The sequence below is a fragment of the Somniosus microcephalus genome, chromosome 21 (assembly GCF_052327205.1).
Source record: "Somniosus microcephalus isolate GS21.2 chromosome 21, FLI_Smic_1.0, whole genome shotgun sequence".
NCBI lineage: Eukaryota > Metazoa > Chordata > Chondrichthyes > Squaliformes > Somniosidae > Somniosus > Somniosus microcephalus.
The window spans coordinates 80639117-80651533 of NC_141007.1; the positions used below are offsets into that span (position 1 = coordinate 80639117).

Below are 12417 nucleotides of genomic sequence, written 5' to 3' on the forward strand. Positions count from 1 at the left end.
ATATCCCAACACTGGACAAACAGGGGGCTCTAGGGGGGGAGGAACTAAATACAATTAAAATCACTAAGGAAGTGGTACTTGGTAAAATAATGGGACTCAAGGCGGATAAATCCCCTGGACCTGATGGCTTGCATCCCAGGGTCTTGAGGGAAGTAGCGGTAGGGATTGTGGATGCATTGGTAATAATTTTCCAAAACTCACTGGACTCAGCAAAGGTCCCGGCAGATTGGAAAACTGCTAATGTAACACCATTATTTAAAAAGGGTAGTAGGCAGAAGGCTGGAAACTATAGACCTGTTAGCCTAACATCTGTGGTTGGTAAAATGTTAGAGTCCATTATTAAGGAGACAGTAACGGGACATTTGGATAAACACAATTTAATAGGGCAAACTCAGCATGGTTTCATGAAGGGGAAGTCATGTTTAACAAATTTGCTTGAGTTTTTTGAGGAAGTAACATACAGGGTGGATAAAGGGGAACCAGTGGACGTAGTGTATTTAGACTTCCAAAAGGCATTTGACAAGGTGCCACACAAAAGATTATTGCTCAAGATAAAAAATCACGGGATTGGGGGTAATATTCTGGCATGGGTGGAGGATTGGCTCTCTAACAGAAAGCAGAGAGTTGGGATAAATGGTTCGTTCTCAGATTGGCAACCAGTAACTAGTGGTGTTCCGCAGGGGTCAGTGCTGGGTCCCCAACTCTTTACAATCTATATTAACGATTTGGAGGAGGGGACCGAGTGTAACATATCAAAGTTTGCAGATGATACAAAGATGGGACGGAAAGTAATGAGTGAGGAGGACATAAAAAACCTGCAAAGGGACATAGACAGGCTAAGTAAGTGGGCAGAGATTTGGCAGATGGAATACAATACTGGAAAGTGTGAAGTTATGCACTTTGGCAGGAAAAATCATAGAGCAAGTTATTATCTTAATGGCAAGAAACTGGAAAGTACTGTAGTACAAAGGGATCTGGGGGTCCTGGTGCACGAAACTCAAAAAGTTAGTATGCAGGTGCAGCAAGTGATCAAGAAGGCCAATGGAATGTTGGCTTTTATTGCTAGGGGGTTGGAATATAAAAACAGGGAGGTATTGCTGCAGTTGTACAAGGTATTGGTGAGGCCGCACCTGGAATACTGCATACAGTTTTGGTGTCCATACTTAAGAAAAGACATACTTGCTCTCGAGTCAGTACAAAGAAGGTTCACTCGGTTAATCCCGGGGATGAGGGGGTGGTCATATGAGGAGAGGTTGAGTAGATTGGGACTCTACTCATTGGAGTTCAGAAGAATGAGAGGCGATCTTATTGAAACATATAAGATTGTGAAGGGGCTTGATCGGGTGGATGCGGTGAGGATGTTCCCAATGATGGGTGAAACTAGAACTAGGGGGCATAATCTTAAAATAAGGGGCTGCTCATTCAAAACTGAGATGAGGAGAAACTTCTTCACTCAGAGGGTGGTAGGTTTGTGGAATTTGCTGCCCCAGAAAGCTGTGGAAGCTATATCATTAAATAAATTTAAAACAGAAATAGATAGTTTCCTAGAAGTAAAGGGAATAAAGGGTTACGGGGAGCGGGCAGGAAATTGGACATGAGTCTGGGTTCGGAATGGTCATGGCCCTGTGGGTAGTGGAGCGGGCCCAGGGGCCGTGTAGCCTTGTTCTGCTCCTACTGTGTTCTAATTCTGTTAGATTTCAGGAGATGGTTTTATTCCTGTTCCTGGCTGGGGTGGAGATCGCCTTTACAGAAGGGAAGTACTGTAGAAAATATAGGGACAGAGTGATCTCCTGGAAGAATTTCGATCGCCCAGATGGGTCGGAGAGGAATTTCCCAGATTTTTTTCTCCCAAATTGGCCATTGGGTCTTTATCTGGTTTTTCGCCTCTCCCGGGAGATCACATGGGTTCGGGTGGATGCAGAGTGATAGAAGATTTGAGGTTAGGATCAGATCAGCCATGATCTTATTGAATGGTGGAGCAGGCTCGAGGGGCCGATTGGCCTACTCCTGCTCCTATTTCTTATGTTCTTATGTTCTTATGTTGATGTCAACGACAGTCACTCGCACCTCACCTCTGGAATTCAGCTCTTTTCTCCATGTTTGGACCAAGGCTGTAATGAGGTCTGGAGCCGAGTGGTCCTGGCGGTACTCAAACTGAGCATCAGTGAGCAGGTTATTGGTGAGTAAGTGCCGCTTGATAACACTGTCGATTACACCTTGCATCACTTTACTGATTGAGAGTAGACTGATGGGCGGTAATTGGCCGGATTAGATTTGTCCTGCTTTTTGTGGGCAGGACATACCTGGGCAGTTTTCCACATTGTCGGATAGATGTCAGTGTTGTAGCTGTACTGGAACAGCTTGGCTAGAGGCGCGGCTAGTTCTGGAGCATAAGTCTTCAGCATGACAGCCGGGATGTTGTCGGGGCCCACAGCCTTTGCTGTATCCAGTGCACTCAGCCGTTTCTTGATATCACGTGGAGTGAATCGAATTGGCTGAAGATTGGCTTATGTGATGGTGGGGACCTCGGGAGGAAGTTGAGATGGGTCATCCACTCGGCACTTCTGGCTGAAGATGGCTCGCGTGCTGGGCTCCACCATCATTGAGGATGGGGATATTCATGGAGCCTCCTCCTCCCGTTAGTTGTTTAATGGTCCATCACCATTCACGACTGGATGTGGCAGGACTGCAAAACTTTGATCTGATCCATTGATTATAGGATGGCTTAGCCCTGTCTATAGCATGCTGCTTCCACTTTTTAGCATGCATGTAGTCCTGTATTGCAGCTTCCCCAGGTTCACACCTCATTTTTAGGTACGCCTGGTGCTGCTCCTGGCATGCTCTTCTACACTCCTCATTGAACTAGGGTTGGTCTCCTGACTTGATGGTAATGGTAGAGTGAGTCAGTGGTGCTACCGAGCCACTCTTGGTGATGAACATTGAAGTCCCCCACCCAGAGTACATTCTGTGCCCTCGCTACTCTTAGTACTTCTTCCAAATGGTGTTCAACATGGAGGAGTACTGATTCATCAGCTGAGGGAGGGCGGTAGGTGGTAATCAGCAGGAAGTTTCCTTGCCAATGCTTGGCCTGATGTCATGAGACTTCATGTGGTCCGGAGTCAATTTTGAGGACTCCCAGCGCCACTCCTTCCCGACTGTATACCACTGTGCCGCCACCCCTGGTGGGTCTGTCCTGCCGGCGGGACAGGACGTACCCAGGGATGGTGATGGAGGAGTCTGGGATGTTGGCTGAAAGATAAATAGTGAAATAGTATTTACAATGCTTGGCAAAAACAAGGATTTAGTACTCAAAACATAAAAGGAGGTTACAACATTCACAAAGGGTTGTTAGAATATGGAATACTTCACCATCTACAAGGTACAAGTCAGGAATGTGATGGAATACTCTCCACTTGCCTGGAATGAGTGCAGCTCCAACAACACTCAAGATACTCGACATCATCCAGGACAAAGCAGCCGCTTGATTGGCACCCCATCCACCACCTTAAACATTCACTCCCTCCACCACCGGCGCACCGTGGCTGCAGTGTGTACCATCTACACGATGCACTGCAGCAACTCGCCAAGGCTTCTTCGGCAGCACCTCCCAAACCTGCGACCTCTTCTACCTAGAAGGACAAGGGCAGCAGGCGCATGGGAACACCACCACCTCCAAGTTCCCCTCCAAGTCACACACCATCCTGACTTAGAAGCACATCGCCGATCCTTCATCGTCACTGGGTCAAAATCCTGGAACTCCCTCCCTAACAGCACTGTGGGAGTACCTTCACCACACGGACTGCAGCGGTTCAAGAAGGTGGCTCACCACCACCTTCTCAAGGGCAATTAGGGATGGGCAATAAATGCTGGCCTTGCCAGCAACGCCCACATCCCATAAACGAATTTTTAAAAAAGCATAAGTGGATGTTGAAGCTGAGTCAATTGCCACACTTAAGAGAGAATTCAAATATTAAAGAAAAAAGAACATGAAAATGGGATTTAGAGTAGATGGCACAGAGATATGAAGTTGGCCCCAACCACCTTGGGCCAAATGGCTCTATCTGTCCATGATTGTAGAAGAAACCATCAATCGTTTCTAACCCAAGAATGATTTACAAAACACTGGTCTCTCAAACCTTTTGCAGCATCATTACAACAACAACTTTTATTTATATAGCGCCGTTAATATAGTAAAATGTCCCACGGTGCTTCACAGAACCGTTATCAAACAAAATTTGACACCGAGCCACATAAGGAGATATTGAGACAGGTGACCAAAAACCTGGTCAAAGAGGGAGGTTTTAAGGAGCATCTTAAAGGAGGAGGAAGAGGAGGAGAGGTTTAGGGAGGGAATTCCAGAGCTCGGGGCCCAGGCAGCTGAAGGCACAGCCGCCAATGGTGGAGTGATTAAGAGGCCAGAGTTGGACAGTGCACTGTAACAATGGTTTTGTCTTCCTCCCACACCAGGTTGGACCTGCAGGCTCCCAGTTCGGTTTGTTGGCCTGTCTCTTTGTAGAATTGTTTCAGAGTTGGCCAATTCTGGAGAAGCCGTGGAAAGCCTTGATGAAGTTGGTCGGAATTGTTCTTTTTCTCTTTGTCTTTGGCTTGTTGCCTTGGATTGACAACATTGCTCATATCTTTGGGTTCATTAGTGGTCTCTTGCTATCGTTTGCCTTCTTACCATACATTACCTTTGGTCAAGGTGATAAATACAGAAAGAGAATATTGATCATTGCCTCCCTGCTGGTTTTTGTTGGCCTCGCTGCAGCTCTGGTGGTCTGGTTGTATGTGTATCCTATGAACTGCCACTGGTGCGAGTACCTCACCTGTATCCCATTCACCAGCAAATTCTGTGAAAAGTACGAACTAGATCAAATCATACACTGAGCAAGAATTCAGTGTGCATGGTTTTGGGATAAATGGCACTATGCAATGGTAATAGAGCCAGTGCATGTGCTTTTGTAAATTGTACTGAAGCACAGCCCAGTGGCCAGAAGCCCAGTGATATTCAGGAGCTGAGAGTCAGAGCAATAATCAAATCCTGGTGCTGGATAATTGGAAAATGGAATGGAATAATTACTGCATTCCGTGTGATGGTTTTATATGTTGAATATTTGTGAATATCATTCCAATTACTGCCTCCACCTACAACTCTGCTCCACAAATATTCTACACAATGTTTACATTAGATTTATTTATTGTATTGCAACCATCGTATATTTTTTCTCCACTAAGCATCGCGAGGGTGAAACACCTGCGTTCCCCCCCCCCCCCCCACTCCTGTAAATTCCACTTCCAGACATTATAATCATTTCTGATGAGCCAAGGATTTGTCTGAATCTTTCATGGGAATGTACACACTGACCGGTCAGTACGGGAATATACACATGGACCGGTCAGTACGGGAATATACATTGACTGGTCAGTACGGGAATATACACATGGACCAGTCAGTACGGGAATATACACACGGAACGGTCAGTACGGGAATGTACACATGGACCGGTCAGTACGGGAATATACACTGACTGGTCAGTACGGGAATATACACACGGAACGGTCAGTACGGGAATGTACACATGGACCGGTCAGTACGGGAATATACACTGACTGGTCAGTACGGGAATATACACATGGACCGGTCAGTACGGGAATATACATTGACTGGTCAGTACGGGAATATACACATGGACCAGTCAGTACGGGAATATACACACGGAACGGTCAGTACGGGAATGTACACATGGACCGGTCAGTACGGGAATATACACTGACTGGTCAGTACGGGAATATACACACGGAACGGTCAGTACGGGAATGTACACATGGACCGGTCAGTACGGGAATATACACTGACTGGTCAGTACGGGAATATACACATGGACCAGTCAGTACGGGAATATACACACGGACTGGTCAGTATGGGAATATACACACTGACCGGTCAGTACGGGAATATACACTGACTGGTCAGTACGGGAATATACACATGGACCAGTCAGTACGGGAATATACACACGGACTGGTCAGTATGGGAATATACACACTGACCGGTCAGTACGGGAATGTACACACTGACCAGTCACTGGGGGGGTCAGTATGGGAATGTTGGGGGGATATTTTGTATTGTGTGCATTTGAACTGTGAAAAATATCCAATGGTACAATTAAACTTTGCTTTTCCACATGGGCTGTGTCTGCCAAGATCACTTTGAGCTGTGAACACTGGGGTGAGCACAAGTCTAGCATTGCCGGGAGAAGTTGGAGATGGTTCATGCAGCTGCAATGGTTGGTGTGTGTGTGTTCCGGGTGTGCACTGGGTGTGTGTTCTGGGTGTGCACTGGGTGTGTGTTCCGGGTGTGCACTGGGTGTGTGTGTGTGTTCTGGGTGTGCACTGGGTGTGTGTTCCGGGTGTGCACTGGGTGTGTGTGTGTGTTCTGGGTCTGCACTGGGTGTGTGTTCCGGGTGTGCACTGGGTGTGTGTGTGTGCACTGGGTGTGTGTTCTGGGTGTGTGTGTGTTCTGGGTGTGCACTGGGTGTGTGTTCCGGGTGTGCACTGGGTGTGTGTGTGTGTTCCGGGTGTGCACTGGGTGTGTGTGTGTTCCGGGTGTGCACTGGGTGTGTGTGTGTGTTCTGGGTGTGTGCGTGTTCCGGGTGTGCACTGGGTGTGTGTGTGTTCCGGGTGTGCACTGGGTGTGTGTGTGTTCCGGGTGTGCACTGGGTGTGTGTGTGTTCGGGTGTGCACTGGGTGTGTGTGTGTTCCGGGTGTGCACTGGGTGTGTGTGTGTGTGTTCTGGGTGTGTGTGTGTTCTGGGTGTGTGTGTGTTCCGGGTGTGTGTGTGTTCCGGGTGTGCACTGGGTGTGTGTGTGTTCCGGGTGTGCACTGGGTGTGTGTGTGTGTGTTCCGGGTGTGTTCTGGGTGTGTGTGTGTTCTGGGTGTGTGTGTGTTCCAGGTGTGCACTGGGTGTGTGTGTGTTCCGGGTGTGCACTGGGTGTGTGTGTGTGTTCTGGGTGTGTGTGTGTTCCGGGTGTGCACTGGGTGTGTGTGTGTTCCGGGTGTGCACTGGGTGTGTGTGTGTTCCGGGTGTGCACCGGGTGTGTGTGTGTTCCGGGTGTGTGTGTGTTCCGGGTGTGTTCCTGGTGTGTGTGTGTTCCGGGTGTGCACTGGGTGTGTGTGTGTGTTCCGGGTGTGCACTGGGTGTGTGTGTGTTCCGGGTATGCACTGGGTGTGTGTGTGTTCTGGGTGTGCACTGGGTGTGTGTGTGTGTTCCGGGTGTGCACTGGGTGTGTGTGTGTGTTCCGGGTGTGCACTGGGTGTGTGTGTGTTCCGGGTGTGCACTGGGTGTGTGTGTGTGTTCCGGGTGTGCACTGGGTGTGTGTGTGTTCCGGGTGTGCACTGGTTGGTGTGTGTGTTCCGGGTGTGCACTGGGTGTGTGTGTGTGTTCCGGGTGTGCACTGGGTGTGTGTGTGTTCCGGGTGTGCACTGGGTGTGTGTGTGTGTTCCGGGTGTGCACTGGGTGTGTGTGTGTGTTCCGGGTGTGCACTGGGTGTGTGTGTGTGTTCCGGGTGTGCACTGGTTGGTGTGTGTGTTCCGGGTGTGCACTGGGTGTGTGTGTGTTCCGGGTGTGCACTGGGTGTGTGTGTGTTCCGGGTGTGCACTGGGTGTGTGTGTGTGTTCCGGGTGTGCACTGGGTGTGTGTGTGTGTTCCGGGTGTGCACTGGGTGTGTGTGTGTGTTCCGGGTGTGCACTGGTTGGTGTGTGTGTTCCGGGTGTGCACTGGGTGTGTGTGTGTGTGTTCCGGGTGTGCACTGGTTGGTGTGTGTGTTCCGGGTGTGCACTGGGTGTGTGTGTGTGTTCCGGGTGTGCACTGGGTGTGTGTGTGTGTGTGTTCCGGGTGTGCACTGGGTGTGTGTGTGTGTTCCGGGTGTGCACTGGTGTGTGTGCGTGTTCCGGGTGTGCACTGGGTGTGTGTGTGTGTTCCGGGTGTGCACTGGGTGTGTGTGTGTGTTCCGGGTGTGCACTGGGTGTGTGTGTGTGTTCCGGGTGTGCACTGGTTGGTGTGTGTGTGTGTTCCGGGTGTGCACTGGGTGTGTGTGTGTGTTCCGGGTGTGCACTGGGTGTGTGTGTGTTCCGGGTGTGCACTGGTTGGTGTGTGTGTTCCGGGTGTGCACTGGTTGGTGTGTGTGTGTTCCGGGTGTGCACTGGGTGTGTGTGTGTTCCGGGTGTGCACTGGGTGTGTGTGTGTGTTCCGGGTGTGCACTGGGTGTGTGTGTGTGTGTTCCGGGTGTGCACTGGGTGTGTGTGTGTGTGTGTGTTCCGGGTGTGCACTGGTTGGTGTGTGTTTGTAACGGCGTGACTTTCACACCCCTTGTTCGCTGTCTTTGATTGCAGCTCATTTTCAGCTGTCGATTGGCTGAGATTCACAGGGAGGATTGCTGGTTCTTTTTCTCATCTTCATCGAGGGATGTGTCTCGTTACCACTGGACAGAATTGTGGACAATGCTGGTTTAGTTTGGGATTTATAATATCCCCGAGGCGCCAGTGTCTTCAATCCAGGCTTTGGTGCATCATTGCTTCCCGGAATGTAGTCACTGCACTCAACGGTCCTGAGTGAAATTTCCTGAATTCCTGTCGAGGGCTAAAAGGCGGAAACTGCAAGTGACAGATTCCAAAATGCCAGATTCATAGCCAAGAATGGTCATTGGTGGCACTTGTGTCACTTCTTCTTATCGTGTCTACACACTGTTCCCTTTGGGGAACAGTATGAAGTAGTGGAAGGATTTCTGGCCGCGTTAAACGCTCCTTCCGTGACCGTAACCATCTTCATACCAGCCATTAGGGTGGTTAGTCCTATGGCGGGAGGGTTTTTTACGGGCTCCCACAACCCATACGAGGGGGGGGGGCCACCCACACCCATGGACACAAGTATCCCGCTGGATGTCGACCCAGAATTTAGAGCCGGAGCTCCGACTCTGCTTACTTGTGTCACTGAAAAGGGGAAATTACTGACTGGGTGGGGAGGGGCGGGCGAAGTGTCTGTTATTCCCAGGATATGGCAGTGTTCACCCTAGGCTAGTGAGCGAGAGACAGCACCCCCCGCCCCCAGGCTGGAGACAGCAGTCCCCCCCTTTTATATGCTTGATCTAGATTAAATATTTACTGATTTTTTTAAATTAGTGTTGCTTTCACATCTTTAGCAAGAGACTGGATCCACAGCTGGAATATTGAGTATTTCGGGCCTCCTGTTATTGGAGGTTCTGTTTCCTCTGACAGGGGGGTCGGTAACCAAAGGTCATAGATTTAAAATAATTGGCCAAAGAACTAGAGGAGAAATGAGAAATTCTTTCGCAGAGAGGGTTGTTAGAGGGCGGTGGAATCCGATTCCACAGGGACTTTTAAAAGGCAATTGGACATGTACTTGAAGGGGAAAAATATGCAGCGTAATGGGGAGAAGGCTGGGTTTGTGAGACTAATTGGAGAGCTCTTTCAAAGAGCTGGCACAGGCATGATGGGCCGAATGGCCTCCTGCTGTGCTGTGAGATTCTGTAAGAGGTTATCGAGAGGTTTTAAGGGGAACCTAACCAGTGATTTACAGAGGATGGAGGCCTACTTCCGCCGATGGTGACTTCAGCTAAACCTGCAAAAGCTAAACCTTGACATTCCAGCTCAACACCCATCAAGCAAACTGAGCTTTGAAAGTCTCCTTTTGCGGAGCAGAGATAAACCATGCCAAAAAAAACTCCTATTTAGCAGTCACACTTGATCGCATCCTATTGTATAGACAACATCTCCAGAACCTTGGGAAGAAACTAAAGAGTAGGGTCAACTTGATCCAGAAACTCACCGGATCCACATGGGGAGCAGACGCTCAAACCCTCCGTACGGCAGCACTTGCCCTGGTGTACTCTACAGCGGAGTACTGCTCTCCGGCATGGCTATCAAGTCCATGTGAAGTCCATGTGAAATCCATTGATGTCCTGCTGAATTCTACAATGAGAATTATCACCGGTACACTTTTATCGACACCAACACCTTGGTTGCCCGTGCTTGCAAACATCGCGCCACCACACCTGCGCCGTGAATATGCAGTCTCCAGAGAATACACCCGCTACACCAGCAAAGACATGCCGATCCAGGCCGACTTGAACAACCTCCCACCAACCCGTCTCAAATCTAGAAGGCCATTTTGGACTGTCACCAAAGCCTCTCCCCTCAGCCTTGCTGACCGATGGCGAAATGCTTGGAAGAACAGCGACATACGGATTTGTTTCCTTATGGAGGACCCCAGAGTACAACCTGGAGGATCAAACCTTCCTGACCAACAGTGGACAACTGTCAACCGCCTCAGAACCAGTCATGGTCGATGCTGCCACCTCCAGATGGAAGATTGAAGTATCCCCAACATACGACTGTGGAGCTGCTGATCAGACCCTGGAGCACATCATTGAGCACTGCCCTCCGAGGAAATTCGATGGTGGCCTACAACATATCCACACTGTTAGACCAGAGGCTTTGGCCTGGATATATGACTCAGATATTGACATTTGATTTGCTTTACTACTACCATATGAAAGAAGAAGGGGACAGTGAACGTTCACTCGAAGTGGACCAGGAATGAGGGTATGGTTATGGAGAAAAGTTTGAAAAATTGGGGTTTTTTCACTGGAACAGAGGAAATGAAAGTGCAGGAAATGTAATAATGGTTTGAGTTTGAGGGTAGATATTTATAGATGGAGGATTTTCACCAGAAGGGGGAAGTTATAGGAAATATTTTCAGAGGGTTATTAGAACATGACCACGAGGCTACTGCCACTATAAATCATTCAAATGGGAATTGGAGAAGTATTGGGAATGGAAGAACTGTAACAGGATAGGGAGGAGGGCAGGGACGTGGGATTAGATCAGACTAGACTAGAAGACCTAGCACAGGCGTGATGGGCTGAATGGCCTCCTGTGCCGTAATGCTTATGATTGATTACTGGGATTGGCAACAGAGGATAACCTCCATCAGTAGAATGTTGACAAAAGTAACGAAAGTTCAAAAATAAATTCTTTATTTGCTAAACATGACAAAAATTCTTGAATGAAGATGCTGGGAGGTCAGGTGCTGCCTGATGCTGCTCAGGACCAGGTGTATTTTAATTTCTGTACAGTAGAATGTTACAGACTGCTCACTTCACTCGCTCCCGATGTCAAACTCAATTCTAATGTTTCTCAGACAATCTGGTTCAGCATCGACTCAAATCACAGCAGACAGGAACACAAATCACCTTTGATGCTTTAATATTTTAGCAGGAAATACAACAAAACTCTGAGCTGATCTCACAACAAGCAAGGGTTCTGCATCACTGAGAAACACTGCCTGTGAATCCACTGGGTTGAGGCTCAATGGATGGATGGAACTGAGCTCCAAGCAACAGCTGATAAGTTAACAGTGTTGACTGCAATTACTCTGGGATTGGGTGCACAGTATAACCAGGAGCCTACCTAACTAAACTGGAGTGTGTGTGACTTACTCTAAACTTGAGAGCGGAATTAGTAGCGAACCAGGAGCCAATTTGGTGCCCGAGTCCATTGCTGGATCTGACTGCCCTGTTCGATGGCTGTCTCACTGGCCGGGATTTAATCGATTAGTGGAACTAATTGGAATTTAAATCTTTGGGCTTTGTCCAGACGCGGTGTAAATTCTAACCGAGGGACTATGGGCCGTTTGAACCGAGAGGAGGTTCAATAACGAATCGCTCCAATAGAGAGCCTTCGGTTTCAGTGAAAGCTGCACCAACATGGCCTGGAAACGGGGTCTAACAGCCGCTGTTCCGGCGCATCAATGCATGTCCTCGGATCGCATATTCCATCTCGATGAAGGTCAGTGGTCCCACAGTGATCTCGGAGGGCCCCAGCTCCTTAAATCCACACTTGCTGTAGAAGGAAACCAGGAAATCCTCACACATCAGCACTGCCCGGTGGACATGGGGCAGGCAGCGGAGGTACTGCAGATAGCGCCAGAGCAAGATGGGCCCTTTGCCCTGCTGGCGGAAGGTGCGGTGCACGGCCAAGACGTGGATGTGCACAGTGGAACCGTGAGGAATGTGCAGCACCAGCGCATCCTGCAGCACAAAGGCGTAGAAGCATGTTAATGGGCTTTAGCAGCTGCCCCAGTTAAAATGCAGCAAACATCATTCAGAACCCTTTACAAATAGAGACAGGCCGAACACGGTGACTGATAAAACCTGCCGAAAGTGGAGGATAAAAAGAGCAGCTGCAAATACACAAGGGAGAGAAGATTAACCAGGTTTTAAGGAAGAGTTCCTTCAGACGCTGACAGTCTGTGTATTTCCAGCATTTTCTACTTTTTATCTGTGGTGAAAATGATACCTGTCTCCTTCCATCGACACATGAAGACAGTGACCTATGAAT

The 12417-nt window shown here is 48.9% G+C and overlaps 2 protein-coding genes across 2 annotated transcripts in view; one reads left to right on the top strand and one right to left on the bottom strand.

The window, feature by feature from the left end:
• The window catches only part of LOC147103012 (inactive rhomboid protein 2-like), an 82921-nt gene extending 76735 nt beyond the window's left edge, over positions 1-6186 (top strand). Inside the window, exon 19 of the mRNA XM_085964040.1 lies at positions 4468-6186. Within this exon, the coding sequence (XP_085820166.1) occupies positions 4468-4887 (420 nt within the window). The 3' untranslated portion in view covers positions 4888-6186. The remainder of the gene's footprint in view (positions 1-4467) is intronic.
• Positions 6187-11266: 5080 nt separating this feature from the next.
• The window catches only part of aanat1 (arylalkylamine N-acetyltransferase 1), a 55922-nt gene continuing 54771 nt past the window's right edge, over positions 11267-12417 (bottom strand). The window contains exon 4 of the mRNA XM_085964042.1: positions 11267-12107. Within this exon, the coding sequence (XP_085820168.1) occupies positions 11802-12107 (306 nt within the window). The 3' untranslated portion in view covers positions 11267-11801. The remainder of the gene's footprint in view (positions 12108-12417) is intronic.